Source organism: Leptonychotes weddellii, chromosome 1 (genome assembly GCF_054177405.1).
Source record: "Leptonychotes weddellii isolate Sample4059 chromosome 1, ASM5417740v2, whole genome shotgun sequence".
NCBI classification, from domain to species: domain Eukaryota; kingdom Metazoa; phylum Chordata; class Mammalia; order Carnivora; family Phocidae; genus Leptonychotes; species Leptonychotes weddellii.
This window is the reverse complement of record NC_138369.1, coordinates 187,979,467-187,997,648: the sequence shown is the minus strand read 5'-3', so window position 1 is coordinate 187,997,648 and position 18,182 is coordinate 187,979,467. Positions and strand designations below refer to the sequence as shown.

At 45.5% G+C, this 18,182-nt stretch overlaps 1 protein-coding gene across 1 annotated transcript in view; it reads left to right on the top strand.

Moving 5' to 3' along the window:
- Window positions 1-6,211, top strand: part of DSCAM (DS cell adhesion molecule) — a 482,198-nt gene extending 475,987 nt beyond the window's left edge. Inside the window, exon 29 of the mRNA XM_081819866.1 lies at window positions 4,900-6,211. Coding sequence (XP_081675992.1) covers window positions 4,900-5,252 — 353 coding nt within the window. The 3' untranslated portion in view covers window positions 5,253-6,211. The remainder of the gene's footprint in view (window positions 1-4,899) is intronic.
- The last annotated feature ends 11,971 nt before the right edge of the window (window positions 6,212-18,182 follow it).

Genomic DNA, 18,182 nt, shown 5'->3' with positions numbered 1-18,182 from the left:
ACCATAGCAGTTTTCAGGTGATGGGGCCAACCATGGCCTGAAGGCCCTCTTGGGGAGGATAGCAAGCTTTGAGTACCCACCTGCTGGTGGATGAGGGACCATTAGGGGGTCTGGGGATGAGGAGTTGTGAAGGCACCTGTGAGCAAGGTGGTTAGGGAGAGAGGGAGAAATTGATGCCACTTGTTTAGTGTGAACTCTCAGAGATAACAGGTGGTAACAGGAAAATGAGGAATGGACCATGATGTCGATAATAAGGCATAACATTGAATAATGGCTGAGCCGCCCCTGGTCCCTCAAGGTGGGAGTCACAGGGGCAGGGGAAGGGCAGCCTGTGATCTGGGGGCTGCAGGCTGAGGAGGCAAAGAGTTCGGAGAAATGCCCCGGATGTGGAGGCCCCAGGGGTGGACAGGTGTGGCCAGGCGAGGGGAGAGGGCCACATCCTCACCTGTGATCCACACCCTGAAGGTCTGCATGGCAGTGTCCTTCCCGCACTCCTCTGCTGTGTCCCATCAGCTTTTCTCTATTCATGGCTCTTTGTCTCCCATTTTCATCCCCCCCCCAGTTCTGTCTTGTGTCCCTTCCTTCTGCTTACCTGTGTGTGTGTATGTGTGTGTGTGTGTGTTTCCACCTCTCTCATCCCCCCTCTGTCTCTCTGTCTCTCCATCTCTGTCTCTCTGTCTCTCATCTCTGTCTCTTTTTCATCTGTCTCTTTGTGTGTGTCTCTCTCATCTCTCTCCCTCTCCCTCTCTCTCTCTCATCTCTCCATCCATCTCTCTGCCTCTCTCAGCTCCGTTCCCCCCACTTGCCCTGCCCTGACCACCCCTGTCAGCCCCTCTGACTCCAGTCCAGTCCAGCACCTCAGCCCCTAAGCTCAGCCTCTCAGAGCCCCTTCTTGCCGAGGGTGTGTCAGCCCCTCCACCCTCGCCCTCACCCCACGTCTCTGACTCAAGGGCCGTGGGCCTCAGGACCAGAGCACAGAGGGGGGACTGTTCATGACACACAAGTGCATGAATAAGTACCACAAGACCCAGTGGGTAGAGTGTGCCCCAAGGCTCATTTGGGGCTCCTAGCCCCCTGTCACTGTGTTTGTACTCATGCTGGGTTTGGGAAAGTAGCTAATAGGTTTAGCTAACTAGGAAAGTGCTAGAGGTATGGACAGTTAGGTAAGCGGGGCAGAAGGAAGACGTGGAAGGGGACATTGGCGTCCCCAGATCCCTTCCCTTCCAGCGGTCAGAATGTGAGCCCAGGTCTTCCTGCCTCCTGTCCCTTTCTCCTGTGCACCTCGTTCTCTCCTTGTGCTGTCTGCTTCTCCCTCCCGGGTTTTCCTCCCCTCTGTCTTTGTGACACACACACACACACACACACATACATGCACATACACACACATAAACACACACATAGTCACATAACCATATACATACACACTCATACACACACACACAAATACACGCACACACACACACACCACTTTACTCGCAATCGTGCCGTGGTTACTGCATTGCACACCGCTGCCGTCTCCTCCCCACCTCCTACCCACACCATTTCACCCCTTCCCTCCACCTTTTATTTCCATGGAGGAGAGTGTCCGCATAAGGCAAGACAAAACAAGGAGAGAGAGAGAAAGGGGAGAGGTAAGGAGGAGTAAAACAAAGAGGAGGAACTTAGATCATAAGCGATTCAATCCTTGCTGGAAGCAGAGGCGAACTCCGCCGTAGCTGGTTTTCCTGGACACGCACTAAGGCCAGGGTTCAGCTCTGCCCGCGTCTGTGGTGACGGGGGCTTGATGCACAAGGATGTCGAGGGCCGCGCATGCCTGATGGAGGTGACTGCAGAGTTCAAAGCAAAAAAGATCCTTGAACGCCTACTGGGTCACTGCTGCTTTCACGTGCATGGGACACCTCCAGAGGGTCCTGGCAGATTAGCTTCAGGGCGTGTTGCTCCACAGAGATGGAGAGGGTCCAGCGGCCAGGGGTGGGTCAGCTGGGAGGGCTGGATGGTGAGGAACCAAGACACCTGCTCCCTGCGGATTCAGATGCCTTCGAAGAGGCTCCTGCTCCCTCCGGAGGGAGACTCCAGGAAAACCACCTCCAACCTAGTCCTGAGGGGGTCTTTGGGGGCCAGCTGGACAGGTATCTGCTTCCCAGGGAGCAGAGGAACTGGGGGAAGAGCGGCAGCCTTGGCTTCTGTAGTGGGGGAAGGGTGGGTGACAGGTCAGAACACAGGGTGGGAACCCCGCAAACCACAACCGTGTTGGGTGCAGTTACTGGTCTCTCAAGAGAAATTCCCTCCTTTCCTGTGAGTGACATAAGCAGGGACTGTTCCCATACAGTAGAAGTGTTCAAAGAGGCTCCAAGTGAGGTCCTCCCAGGCAAGAAGAAAGGACATCTGTATGAGTGTCCCGTGGCTGGCATAACAAAGGGCCACAAACTGGGGGGCTCCAAACAACACGGATTTATTCTCTCACAGTTCTAAGGGCAGAATTCCAAAATCCTGTGTCGGCAGGGCTGTGCTCCCTCCAGTGCTTCCTCTCTAAGAAAGAATCCCTTCCCCACCTCCTCCAGCTCCTGGTGGCTCCAGGTCCTCCTTGCCTTGTGGCTGCGTCTCCCCACCCTCTCCCTCCCTCTTCACATGGCTTCTCCCTTCTTCTCTGTCCCCAGTCTCCCTCTGTATCTCCTTATAAAGACACCTGTCACTGGATTTAGGACCCACCTCCAGTCCTGATGATTTCGTCTCCCGATCCTTAACTTAATCACATCTACAAAGACTTTCTCCTACAAAGATCACACTCACAGATTCTGAGGATTGGGACATGGACATATCTTTCGGAAGGGGTGGACACTAAGCAACCCACTGAAGACAGAAACTAAGGTAGAAAGAAGTGTTCCCGGCTCCTGCCCTGGCCGGTCTCCAGCCCATAACTTCAGACCTTCTGAGAAGGAACATGTCTGACAGTAAACCTTTCATATGCATGACCTAATTAAATCCTCACCACAACTCTATGTGGGAGATTCTACTATTATTCCCATTTTATGAGCGAGGAAACTGATCCCAGATTAAATGTAGGCAATGCCTTCTAGACCTCTACTCCTAATCCCCACCATTAGGATCCTTATTTAGTTTCTCCCATGGAAACAGGTGGCTGAGAAAAGCAGGTGTGCCAACATCCAGACGGTCGCCATGGTTTCCATTCCTCTTCTAGCTGGAGTAATAAGCACGCAAGTTACCTCAGAGCTGTAGGCATCTGAAGAACATAGAAGATGCATGGATGATTACAGAACCCAGTTTCCCAAGTGGTACTTGGACAAGCACATGGGGTGGGATTTTAATGGGCATAAAGCGCCTTTAATAAACGAAGCTCACCACCGATTATTCTGGTGCTTTCTTCCACATAAGTGCATGAATTATTACGAGAACACATTTGCAGCATTCACACTGTCGAAAGGGCTAATTAGAGCATCGTGCAACTTAGTAAAGCTTTGCCTGAGAAACTGGATCACTCAGAGATATTGGATATTCAGAGATAGTTGGCAGACCTGCAGTAAAGTAAGCAAACACAAGTAGCCCTCGTGTGCGAAGATGTAGGCGCTGGACTGTTTCCATTATTAAGGAAATTCTCACCCACCTTTCTCAGCTACCCTAACCCTCCTGATCCCTAAATCTAAGTGAGAGCCCCTGCAGGCAGAGGGCAGTTATCACGGGCTTTGTCTTTAATTTCAAACACATTTGTTCCACCTAATCTAGGACCTGAGCGTCCTGCAATCCAGCTGGGACCAAGAGGCTATTGTTTTTCCAGGGCTTAATAAGCCCTGTTCATTCAGTGGGGAGTTGCTGGGATAGAGACTCATTCCCAAATCTGTTACAACACATTACAAATATGTCAAGTATTCAAGATTTAGTTGGGTCTCAGAAACATCGTGAGGCACTCTTGACCTACATTTTTAAATAACCCTGGAGGTAAATAAATTCCACATTTTCTCAAGTATGTGAACAGAATGATAAAAGAATAATAGTCATGTAAGTAAATAAAAGAGCAAATTAATGTCATTTGCTTATTAAACTCTTAAGAATGAAAGACAGGTCATCTCTTTGAGGAAATTGGATATATAAAAATCCACACATCCTTCCCTGTCACCCTCCCACCACCCTGCATTCGGAAGCCATGATCCTTGGGCCCCTTTATACCTCACCATTACATTCCCTCTGACATTCTGTGGATGTCCCTTGAGCTCAGACCACTGCCACGCCTCCCTCAACCTGCACATCCTCCTACCTGGTCTCTTGGCTCTAGGACAGCCCACCCCCAGCCTGTTTTCTAGCCAGAGCTGCCCACTGAGTGGGCATGGAAGGGTTACAAGTGAGCTGACATAGTGAACCCCTCCATCCCTGGGTGGCCAGAAAGAGCCCCCTGCATTCACCCAGCTTGCTGCCACTCAAGCACTCCTTGTGTGTATGTGGGGAAGACAGAAGCACTGGGCTATCCAATGAGCATTACCCTTTCCTTGGTATCCCTGCCTCCCTCCTCAATCCCTGTGCTCCCCGGAGCACTTCTGATTGCATTCGGGGTCCAGTCCATCACACTTCATACCTGGGGTGCACTGTTGCCTTTGAGGTCTGTTTTTCTTTCCAGTGTGGGGTTTTGAAGGATCTTGTTACCTCTTCTTCTCTGGCTGAAGTATGACACTTAAGAGCCTCAGTAACTTGCCACAGAAAAGCCAGCTCACCCTGTGCCTAGTGGGATGGGGGTGAAGATGATTCCACCTGCCTTTGTGGTGAGCTCTGACAAGGGGTCTTGCAAAACACGGCCAGATACAGTGACATCACCAGCTCTAAACCCGAATGGCACTCAGCACCTGCTTAGCAAATGAGGAAGCCAACTAACTGCTCTGTGTTTCTTTGCAGGTGACCTCATACATTTGCCTCCATACCTTAGAATGGACTTTTTGTTAAACCGAAGCAGTGCAGGCACCAGCAGGGACCTGAGTTTAGGGCAAGCGTGCTTGGAACCTCAGAAAAGTCGGACCCTGAAGCGCCCCACGGTCCTTGAGCCAATCCCCATGGAGGCCTCCTCTTCCACGTCCTCCACGAGAGAGGGACAGCAGTGGCAGCAGGGGGCCGTGGCCACATTACCTCAGCGAGAGGGAGCAGAGCTGGGACAGGCAGCTAAGATGAGCAGCTCCCAAGAATCGCTGCTCGACTCTCGGGGCCATTTGAAAGGAAACAATCCCTACGCAAAATCCTACACCCTGGTATAACAAACAGCATGACTGGACAGCAGTTGTAAATACAATTTAAAAAATTCAATCAAAGCTACCTTTTTTTTACGGAATTCCAATATTTATAATTAAAGAAAATTGCCAAAATATATTAAAAAAAAAAAAGAGAAAATACTGAAACCACAGACAGTGCAAAGACTCTCCTGCTTTTTTTCTGTCTGAGTGTGAGCTCCATCTGCCTGGGCATCTGATTTTTTGGGAAAGAAGTCCAGTTTTATGATCTTCACAGGTTATTGCATTTTTACTGATTTTCTACAAAGTGCATGGGGGACTAATTAAACCTTCTGACTGGAAGTTCTATCACACAAGATTTAAGAACGAAAATGGGGAAAAAAATTACCCTCTTTGTGAATTTAAAAGGAACACTGATTTGGGGGCAGGGGGGGAGACTTTAGTCATGTTTGCACACCTTTCTTTCCCATTAGAAACTGGGTCCTCAATTTGACCTCGTTCTGTTGTGAATTAGGATGAGTGCTGTCAGTGAAGGGGTGGGGGGGAATCAATTTGATTTTCTTTTCTGTTTATTTTTTAATTTAATGAGACACTCTTTGCATTTTGTCTAAGCGAAATAAAAAAGAAAAGGTGGTCTGCCTTTATTTCGATGTCTACCTCCCTTGTCTCCTACTGATTGCTGGGTCCTCCTTCCTCTTGATACTTGTGTTTGCAACCACCAGGGCTGAACCCAGAGCCCGATTCAATAAACCAGAGAGGAAACCAACACTCCGAGCTCCTCAGGAATGGCTGGGAAGAGCACAGATGCTGCAGCTGATCCCAACCATAACCAGGGGCTGGCCAGGTACTCTAAGCCTCCCAGATGTTCTGCTCCTTCCTTGCCTCTCCGTAACACCTCGCCCTCTAGCTAGACCAGGGATCAGCAAACCATGGCCTGTGGGCCAAATCCAGCCCCCTGCTACTTTTATAAAGAACATTTTATTGGAACACAGCCATGCATACCATTTGCATTTTGTCTATGGCTATCCTGTGTCACGATGGCAGAGTTGAATAGTTACAAGAGAAATGGTATGGCCTACAAAGCAGAAAATATTTACCATCTGGCCCGATACAGAAAGTTTGCAGACCCCTACTCTAGAGTCCCACCATTAGCACCAGCTTACTGGAGAAAGGAAGAGAGGACTGGGGAATTCCATGCACCCTACCCTCCAAGACTTGCCCTGTCACTGCCATGACCAGTATCTAAGTTTGCAATAGACCATCTTAGTATATGTTGCCTCTGGTTCACTCCTCTGTACCCAGAGGAAAACCAACCAACCAGTAGTGAGTGATGTTCCTCTGAAATCTTTTTCTTCTTCTTCCTCCAAGTGTAAATGATTTACCATGTGGCTCAATCTACAGGGAACTTACTCTTAAGTACTCTGAACTGCATTCTTCATCCCATGACCTTTACACAGTGTGCTTAGGAAAGAGCACCTCATCTTCCCATGGCACCCTCACCCCAGACTTTAAGTCTCCACGACAGAAGTTTGGAACTGACCAGAAAACTTGAACAAATGCCCATGGTAGCTCAGTTGCCCAGGTAACAGACTACACAAGTACCTTCCTCTCTCTTAATATTCTCCGCTGGCTCTCATTTAAGCCACCAGCATAGACTCGTGCCAGTTATTACCATCTGGGAACATGTTCAGAAATGTATTTCCTGTCTTCCTTCTTCCATCCCTCTCTCCCTCCCTCCCTCCGTCCTGCCTCCCCTTTTCCATCAATTGCTTCCTTCCATTTATTTTCCAGGCAGGCACATTTGCCTACATAGATGCAGTGACACTGAGCACCTGCAGAACACGTCCGGGACTCGGTCAAGACCACCTGCTGTCAGGAACATTAGATGACTATGTTTGTGAAGTGTGTGTGTGTGTGTGTGTTTTCTTGCCATGGTTTCAGAATTTGATCTGTGTCAACAGCTCACGGTCTGCACCCTCACAGACCCTCACAGACTGCTTTTGTATGCAAAAGAAATTAAATGCTACTTCCTGGGGAAAAATTAAAACTATCTTTCATCAATTTAAAACTTCTATATTCCCCAAACCTAGAAGTTCACCATTTTTTTTCTTTTTCTCTCAAGCTGTGCAAAAATAAAAACTCTGCATCATGCCTGCCTCTGTAATGGATTACTTTCAATAATCCTGCCTTTATGATGTTTGTTAAAATGGGTTTGACACACAAGCTTTGTGTCAAAAAGCCAGTTCCCTACCTCTCAGGAAGAGTTCCACTATTGATGATCACAAAGAGATCCAGATCCATAGATTAAAAGGGGCACTGTGTAGTAAAACAACCATTATTGGGTGATAAGAATTAATTTTCCTCCAGACCTCTGCCTGTCTTTAACCTGATTTATAATGTCTTTGAGAGGTCATCTTGTTAGGCTAAGTCTGAAACCAGACTGATGTACCTTAGAGCACTGGAACTCTGATAAGTTCTTTATCCTCTGCCAAAAGCTAGAGGGTCAATGAACAAAGGCCATTGGGTCAATGGAGAATAGCCATTGGGTCAATGGAGAATAGCTATAGGGTCAATGCATGATGGCTCTTGGTTAATGGAGAATAGGTATAGAGTCAATGGACAATAGCTATTGGGTCAATGGGCTGGGTTTCCTCTAAGGCATCCATCCAGCTGAAAGTCTGAAAAATGCCTACTTTCCTGAAGTGAGCAAAGCGTTCTCATAATACATCAGCAGTAAACCACATAGCCGTCACTGCACATACATCTACAGGAACCCTAGTGCCTCCATTCAGTTCACATGTCTGCCTGTTAACTTTCTTGCATCTAAATCTGCCATGACCACCCACGAGGAGAAGGGGGGGGAGAAGTGGAGGTAGGGAAAGATGGAGGAGTGAAATTATACAAAGATTATCATAGGTGAGACTGGATAAGCTCTCATCCCATCGTCTCTGTGCCCTTGCCACAGAGAATCTTGATAATACTTTAAGACACAGAAAACATATCATTGTTTCAATTGTTCTTAAAATAAGCAGGAGATCACACTCAGTTAAGGTTCCTCTGGTCTGGGAACTTGGTCCTCCGTAGGCCAAAACTTCATGTGATTTTTAAGGAAATGACTGAGGCCTAGTTGTGAACTCTATAAATCTATTTCTAGCAAAGGTAGAGAGCCTTCAGGGTCTAGGATTGGAAATCCAAGGACTAGATGATTAGACTAGTCACCTACCCTGGAAAGTTCAATGGGAGCTGATGGTATGTCCATGTTCAAAAGTATTCCTCAATTGCCTAAAGAATGTGGCCTGGAGAGTATCATTAGCTCTCTGAAGGTCACTTGGGAAGATTAAGTATCAACAATTTAATAATATCCAGGGGTCCTGAGCCCCATGTTACTCTTCCACCCATTGGCTCTAAGTGACCTGTCAAACAACAGGGCCAGAGGAATGAAGCTGGAGTGAAGGAATGGCTTTCTTCAGCTCTTAGAAACCAAGCTGTTGCAATCTTAATAAGGACATAAGTCAAGGAATCTTCAGGTTTATGTAGAACGATGTCTGTTTGTTCTTGTATGTTGTTTATTTGAGAAGATTCGTGGTGGTAGAGCTCTTGAGCTCTTAGCAGGACTATCTGAGCCTGCCAGGCCAGGACTAAGATGGAGTTAGATGGTAACTATGAACAGAGTCCTGGCTGAGCCCTTTTCCCCTCTGCAAATTGGGACTGAATACTGGGAGGACCTCAGTGTTAGCTGGGTCACTCAAATGTCACTAGGCATGGAAGTGGGGAATAACTGTTGAGAAACAATCCTTCATGAGTCCCTTGCACTTGTGCATGTCTTCTGAGCGGAGGCATTAATAGATTCTGTTTTGACTCTCTTCTCAAGGATGTCTGCCTAACGAGTAGCTTTGGAAGATAGACCTATGTCTCCCTGCTGGGCAAAAGGCAGATCTACTTGCTGACTGAGATAACAAAAACAATGTCTCCCTCCAAGGCAAAATTTGGCAGGTTTGCCAGCAACCCCCTTTTTTAAGTTTGGAGCTTCATAGGCATTAGACACAGGCATTCACATCCTCCAGGTTCCCTGCCTGTCTACATGATCTCAGGCAGGTTCCCTTGTGTTCTTCCGTCTTCACTCCAATTTCATCTTCTCAGTTGAAGCCTTCTCTGAACACCCTATTTCATACTGCATCCAGCCCCCTCCCAGCATTCCTGCCCCCACATCTTCTGCAGCTCTCAATCCATACCCTTCTCTTCTTCTGACTTACTATGTAATTTACTAATTTATAATGATAATTTTTCACTATCTGTCTTTTCCAACAAGAAGTTCAGCTGCACAAAAACAGAACTCCATTTTTCTCATTGTGTCCTCCTTTCCTAAGTCAGGCACCTGGTCATAGTAGGCATCCTATAAAAATTTGTTGAAATGGAAAATATGTTTGGTGTTTCTTAATTTCATGGTTCGTAAGCTGTGACACAAACCTACTGTGTGCACAAAGTCTCCCTGGCTCTTCTGCATCACCCAGTGGGCCTTGAGGGCACAAAGGAACTGATGGGAGCATGGCACTCATGCCAATCACTCTGCTGGGAGTAATACCACAACTGAGTCTCTGACTTAGGAGACTCTTGTCCTCTTCCAGCACCCATGGAACTGTGGCAGACCAACCTATTAGCTTTGGAGTATAAATCTGAGACCCTCTACAGATCCTGACAATGGTGAACTAGATGTGGGGAACACTAGCCCCCTCCTCCACTCTCTAACAGGACTCCTGCAGCTTCGACTTCTGGGTGTAATCCACTCACAGACTTTTTGCAATTTGTTGGGAATGTTGTTGTTATTGTTGTTTTACTTTTCTCAATCTCTCACTTTCAGAAAGGGGAAAAGCTGAGAAAAAGTGACTTTGAGCACATGGCAAGGAGTGTCTGTTTCATCTCCCAAGACAAGCTTGGCAAAGCTGTAAAGCTCTTTGTGTTCCAGAAACTTCAAGCCAACTGTAAGAAGAAAAGGCAATGTTTATTGTCACTGGCATTGTGCCTCCCCGGAGAGGGTTGTGTTCTGCTTCAAAGAAATAATCCTTCTCTGGAGAGAAAAACAACTGAGATATACATTCATGTGTGTAATGAAGGGAAGGTGCTCGGAAATGTCCTTGAGTCAGGAGGACCCAGGGCCAAACTACCACAGAGGGTGTTACCCATGACCACCTAGGCATCACAGTCGGGGGTGGGAGGCAACATTTCCAATCATGCTGTGTGCGGGCACAAAGTCATGCTCTCAAAGAGTTAATTCAGTGTTTGCCTTAATCTCTCATTCTCTGAGGTTCCCCTAAGGGCTGAATGCCTCAATAAAGAGAGGAGACCTCCTCTTGCCACTCCATGAAAAAATATTTGGCAATCTATTAAAAAGATGCTTCCCGTTTCCAGATCCAAAATTTTAAGTGTTTTACAGAGGTTCAACTTCTGAGATGGAGCAATAATGCTTGCTGATCTAGCACTCAACCTTAGGTATGTGGGAGAAAATGACCCTTGACCTGAGGGAGAGCACAATCTTCCATGCAACCACTGTGCCCACACTCATAGTAACACACAAATGAAACACGTCCCACCCACCACATCAGCAACCCTCCAACATCTATGTTCCCATCAAGGTGGGAGTTTGCTCTGTCATTGACAAGGAAGGTAACCTGATGACAGACCAAAAAGATGTACTCTGCACATGCAGAGCAAAGCACAAGCCTGGTAAAGATGTCCTGTTATCCCAACACTACCTATTTTTCTGACTGGCCATATGACAAGAGAACACACCTGTTCCGTTGAAACTTCCACTTATCTTCCTTCATGATCTTCAGAATAGTGGACCTCGGTGAAGACATTCAACCCAATCATGTGGCAAGAGTTAACCTTCAACACTGAGGAGATGATGGTTTCGTTAAGAGTAGTTAAAAGTCTTTTGTATCAAACCAAGCATAATGAAGATACTTCCAATAAGGGTTATCAGAGCAAGCAGCAAGGGGACATTCTAGTGGCTACAGAGCCAACTGGAAACCCTCCAGCTCCCATTCTTGTCAAAGACTGTTCTCAAGATGCCTTTATCTGTTTACCTCCCTATGTGCCCATTCTGCTGAACGTGAAAAAATTTGTGTGTTTAATGATGTCAGGTCATAGGAGGATTTGGGGCTGGCAAGGCACATGGTATAACAGCAAGAACACTGTGCAGAGAGGCTCAGCTCTAGCACCAATAAGCCCAGAAACTCACCATGATATCTCTTGTGTGGCTATCTGGTTTGGACATCTGCAAACAGACCTGATTGGATCAGCTCTCCAAGGCCCTTCCAGCTCAACAAGGGGTTGATCCTTCTTGGTGTCAGTCTCATTGGGTAAATATCTGAGCTCCTTGGAAGTGTGTGTGAGAGGTGAGGGCTGCATTACATTCATTTTTTTTTTTTTATTCCTACATCCAGCCCAGGCATCAGCCAAAGCTGGTAGATGTTTTTAAATGATGCTTATGAAGTGAATGTAGGTGTGCAGATGTTTTGTAGAAAGCAAAAAAGGTGCTCTAACTATGCATAAGCCCAAGGTATAAGACAGATTTTAACCTTTTTAATAAACTCCTAAATTCAGCTAATTACTGTGTGTGTACTCTTTATCCTGAGGGGAGGGGAAAGTAAAGAAACCTGATTCTGACTACCTGGTCACGAGACAAGAGAGCATGCCTATTTCATTGAAACTTCCACTTTTGAAGGTTTCAGGTAACAGAGACTTCACTGCATGTTGCATAAAATCTCACATAGTGGTATTGAAGAGATTGACCTCTCAGGCCCCTCTAAGTAAAAACTTCTTTTAGGTAGGCTCTATTCAAACATTACATTTAGCAGATTACTAAGTTTGTGCTGGTAACCCTTATGTGAGAGTCACAGAAAGTTGATTTTTGTTGTTTTTGCCACCGTTGGTAACAAGGCAGGTGTCGGAGTGCCTGGGTGGCTCAGTCATTAAGTGTCTGCCTTCAGCTCAGGTCATGATCCCAGGGTCCTGGGATCGAGCCCCACATAGGGTTCCCTGCTCAGCGGGAAGCCTGCTTCTCCCTCTCCCACTCCCCCTGCTTGTATTCCTGCTCTCGCTATCTCTCTCTCTGTCAAATAAATAAATAAATTCTTAAAAACAAACAAACAAACAAACAAACAAAGGCAGGTGTCTGTCCTTGGTGGGTATAGCCCACATTTGCCAGGACATCACACTTCCCACTCTTGGGAATGTAAACCAGTGTTCTGCAGCTGAGGTTCCTAGGAGGCCAACACTTCTGATGCTACCCCAGTTCTACCTGGGTCAGGCTAACCCATCAGGATCTTCTCCAAACCTCCATCCCATCTTCTGCCCTCACTTCCAGCAGACAGCAACCAAGAAAATGTCTTCCTTTTTCTGCACACACCCCCAAACTTTTCTGAGCCTACACCCTTCCTTACTCTTGCCTTGCCAGGGCAGTAGGAAAAGTGGTCCCTTCCTACCCACAACTCATCTGTCCATTGTAGGCTGGATCTCAACCCCTCCCACCTTTATAAGACCCACACTCCCCTGTTCACTCCTATCTCCTCTCATATTCATATATAAAGATATTCAAGTCTTTCACATCAAGAAAAAAGAAATCTCTTCTTCCACCCACTACTCACTGCAGGCACTGTCCTGTCCCCTGTCTCCTTCACAATGAAGCATCTTGAAGAGGTGTACACCATGGTCATGTGCCCTCACCACCTGTTTTTCTCCCATCTACTCTTTCCCCTGAAGTTAACCTCCACAACGACACAGAGGAATTCCTTGTGGCCCAATCCCAAGGCCCCCTCAGTTTGGTCAACCTCTTCTGCAGCACTGGAGAAATTGTCTTCGTCCCGGTTTCTGGTTCTTCTGCTCTTTGGAATAATTCCTCTCAATTTCATTGATAAGGTTCTCATTCTCCAAAGCTCCTTTCAGACTGTGTATTTTCCCAGATATCCACCCTCACTCATGCTTTTATTTCTCACCCTGGACAATTTTAGTGTCCCATCTGCAATCATAACTTTAATTCTCATCTGCATTCTGCTGATTCCTAATTTATACCTCCAGCCTGAACTTCTGCCCTGAGCTATCAGTCTACATCCAACAGCCTCCTGGACATCTCCATTTAGATGTCCTCAACATTGATGACTGTGGATGACCTCATTTCTCCTGGCTTCCCTCCTCCTGAGTCCCTATCCGAATGATGGCTTTATCATCATCCAATCCATGACTCTCCTTCACCTCCACAGTCACTAACCATGTCTCTTATCCTCTCACACTTTTCCCCATGCTTCTTAATCTCTCCACAACTGCTCTGGTTCAAGTCATTCTTCACATGGATTATTGCAATGACTTCCTAGAATAGGTCTTGGTATCTCCAATATTATACACTTTCCAATCTCATTCTCTATACAAGTGCCATACTAGTCTTCCTATCATGCAATTCTCATTGAGTAATTTATTGATTAATAATTTTCATTATTTTCTATTGCCTTAAGTAAACTATCCAAGCTCTTCAGTATGACATAAAAGACCATCCATGATCTGGTTCTCATCTAGTGTATTCTATCTAAACTAGACTACTCTATCAGCACCCCTTTATCCCCCACCACCCCTCCCACACATACACACTCAAAGTTTCTGTCAGTTTCTTCAATATTTGTACCTAGTCTCTCATCCTCGTGACTTTACACATGCCTCTTCGTCTACCTGTAACATCACATTCCCTATCCCACTTGTCTGAATAATCCTCACCCATCTTTCTGAGCTCAGCTCAGAGGTCACCTCCTGGGGCATAGTTGTCCTTCTCCCTTATCACACCCTTAAGCCCAAGAAAGAGACTGAGGCTCAGTGACCCTGGAATTGCAAGGTAAGTTATGGCACTTACCTCTCTGAATTATGACAGTTTGCTTAGGATCTGCCTTTCCTCCTAGCCATGAACTACAGGTCTGTAGAAGACACCGTCTGTACTTCATCTAGAACTCCTCACATCTCTTTTACTCAATTCCTCTGTGCCCCTCCTCTGGCTTCATATGTGACTCTTTTTGGAAGAACTCCCTTTGGCTGCTGGAGCCACTTTGTACATACAAGTGAAGAGAGCAAGAGGTGCCTGGGAGTTTATGTCCCCTGGATGAAGGGGCCTTACCAGTGACTAACTGGTACAGAGTGTGGAATCCAAGATGCCTTGCCTATGAGCAAGGCAACCATTCTGTTGAGCTGTACCTTACTCTTCAGTTCTCCCTGAGACACAAGTCTGAGCCCAAGACTTTGTCTGAAGTTATTCCCTGTTTGATATCTTCCTTATTCTTCTCTGGTTTGGAAAGGGCAGCAATCATGATCAAGATTCACATATATCATTTCGCTCTTCCCGCCCCAGAGCTGAAGCCCACACATCAGAGAGCTCATGGAGTAATAAATGTACCAAGATGGGGTCCATATAACAAAATGTTGTCTAGAACAAAGGGACCACTTAGGGCAAAGAAAGTGTGCCATTGGACACATGATGATGGGTCTACTGGTCCTACAACGTCTATAAGGAATAATAGAGCATGATGATGGTACCTTGAAGATGTAGCCAAGATGCTAGAATGGAGACAACACCCCATGAAGTTGGGGTACTGTGGTCCCCCAGGATACAGACATATCTTAAACCAACAGCCATTATATGGTACCAAGTCCCCAGTGGTAGAATACATGGATCCAGAAACCAAAGTTTGCAAGCAGGAGTGACCTTACTGACCACCGCCTCTAACAACTCACAAGGAAATTTGTGATTTCATCCCCATAAATTAAGTTCTACAGGCCTAGAGGCCCACTTACCAGAGGAGAGCTGATTCCATCTAGAGACACAGTAAAAGTCACATTAAACTTAAAGCTGCAGCTGTTACCCAGTCATTTTGGGTTCTCTCTAACAGCAGGTCAGCAGGCAAATAAAGGTATTACCATCCTGGTAGGAGTACTTGACCTTGATCATCATGAGGAAGTAGGGTTTCCATGTCCTGGGTGCAGAAGGGAATATATTCACCATGCAGTTGATTCACTGGGGTATCTCTTGGTGCTCCCATGCCCATTTTTAACTGTGCATGGGCAGTTATAACAACCATAGCCATAAATAGAGATAGTCACCAGGGCCTCCATCCACTCAGGGATGAGGGTCTTGGTGACTTTGCTAAACAAGCCACCCAGGCCAGCAGAAATAATTGCCATTGGTGAAGGTTATCTAGAACAGATGCCAGGTACTGCTTTGAGACCAACTATAGCAGCAGGGGCTACATTTTGTCCCCCAACTCTCCTCTTACAGGGTTTTCCACAGAAATTGAACTCAACCCCAATCTTGAAGAAGCCATGACAGGTTGGAGGGAATGTAATGTGAGAAGGAAGTAAATCTAGACAGAATATGGGCTGGACTGTATGGACCTATTGGTGCCCCACCCAGACCCCTCAAATATCTTCTTAATCTTTCCAAGTGCCCACATACCAGGTTTGGTAGGCTGCTCTCCTAAAGGTAGCCCTTATAACTGCCATCAGTGCATTGCTCTTGAGCTACTGGGATTACTTTTCCTACAAGCATGGAGAGCCAACGTGCCCGGGAGTTAACATCCCCTGGAGAGAGCTTACCCAGTGACTGATGAGCACAGGAGTATGGAAGCCCAGCTCCCTTGCCTCCATATGGAGCAAAATCCTAACTGCAGTCTATGATTTAGAACATGAGACCAGCCTAAAGCTGGGACTTTGCCAGATATCACAACCTTGTTTCTTCTTTCTTCCAACTTCCCTCCCCCACTCCTGTTTTGCTTTCTCCTGGTAACATTGTAGCCTTGTAATAAATTATTTGCATATAAATTCACATCTCAATTTCTATTTCTAGGGAGGCATACCTAATGACAGGTCTCCCACTTCGTTCTACTCCCTGTACCTATCCTAGAGCCTAGTATATATTACATGTTCAATAAATATTGGGCAATAAAGACATAAATGAATAGGTAGCATCACAAATGTTAATACTTCTTTTCTTATTATTTTCAGTAAGGAATATTATTAGTATTAATCTTATTATGATCTTTCCTGGGAGAGGCTTGCTGATTGCTTTCTGGCCTTCTCCATGTATAACGCAAGTAAATCTTGTCCAAAAGTAAAGGACAAAACATAAGACCAAATCCTCTTATTTTGCTTTATTCTTTTTTTCTTTTTTTAGTTGAATAAATTTTACAGGTAACATTGTGTAAATTTAAGGTGTACAGCATGTGATACATTTATATGTTGTTAATTTGATACTTTACGTTGCCATTGTAATGATATTTGTCACATTATGTACTTAGAGTACAATATTACTGTCTATATTCAATATACTGTGCATTAGTTCTCTATGGCTTATTGAGTACTTTTTACAAGTTTGCACCTTTAAAGGCCATCAATCTTAAGCCCTCACCCCCCCCCACCCCCTAGTGGCCATGATATTTACTGTTTGAATTGTAAAATGCTCTTCTGCATTCTTGAGGTGACAGAAGCCCGCTTTGGGGAGTCTGCTTGGAAGCTGACCTGCGAGCCTGGGGAAGACAAATGGAAACCAGCATGAGAGACTACCGACGTCGTCTCCAATAGAAAGTGAGGGAGAAGCTTGTTCTGGGTTAACCTTCCCTCCCAGGCCTTCTCACCGATGAAGAACTGGCAGGACGCTGCTAGAGCAGGAACTCTGCAAAGGACATTTTCATCTGGGAATAGGTAAATCGGTCAGGGCTTTGAAGTCAAGGAAGGGAAGTCATTGGTTTCTTCAGCAGGGTAGGACTCAGCCAGGAAGTATCCAATTTTATCTTTTGTCTTTTATCTTTGACCACAAAATCCTTTCCAGGTTTATAACCCAATGAGGATTAACATTTGGACCAGCAGTAAAGGTTTTCAAAGATAGAAGATGAGATATTTATAGATCTTTCATTACATGTAGAACCTTTAACACCATTTCCAGAAATCTGAGTTTGGTTTTTCTTTTAAGGCTTTTTTTGTGATACCCCACTTTGTGGCTGATTCATCCTTCCAGCTCCCTGCTAAGAGGAGCCCAATGTTACTAACACATGGGGCAAGAGATTGTTGACTTGAGCACAATATTTTAAAAGAGGGCCAAAAAAAGATACCATTTCACACAAAGTCCATATGAGCTAGTCTTTGGACCAAAAATAATAAATATAGGAGAATGGGCTTCATTAGAACCTGCCCCATTATACAGATGGAAACCACTGAACCCTAAACACACACCACACCAGAGTCTTTTCATCAACAATTCATCTTGAGACTTAATGAAATAGCTCAAAGAAGTCTTACCTTTCTTTATGTCATTTCAAAGACTTTTGCCCTGACTTGCCCACGTACACTAACCCTGCTGGGATCTTAAAACATAGTAATTAAGAGTATGAGATCTACAGTCAGATTACTGGATTTGATTCTGGGCTCTACCATGGATAAGCTTGTAACCTTTGGGCAGTTACTTCCTGAGTCTCAATTTCATTATATGTAAAGCATGGGAAATAATAGTAACTTCTTTCAGGGATGTTGTGAGTATGGAATGAGTTGATGCACCTAAAAGGCTCAGAACAACAGTTTAGCACATATAGGTTATTAATAAGTGTTAACAATTGTGCTTAAGGATTCCTTTGACCCAGTTACTTAAGACTATCCATGCTGAGTAACACCTGTTAATAGAAAATGTCCCAACAAGCATCCCACTCACTTCCAAACACTGTTTCAACATTTGGGCTGAGAAGGGTCATTTTGTTACATTTGTATATATCAGCATAAGGCAAACACTCCTAGGAACTTTTGATTGGGTGAATGTCCATGGTACTGAAATCAATTCCTAGCCCAAAAACATATATGTAAGTGCGCTTAATCATGTTTAAACATTTAATTATGTAGAGCCTTTTCAATTTAATATCATGTCTTCTGGTGATGTGAGCC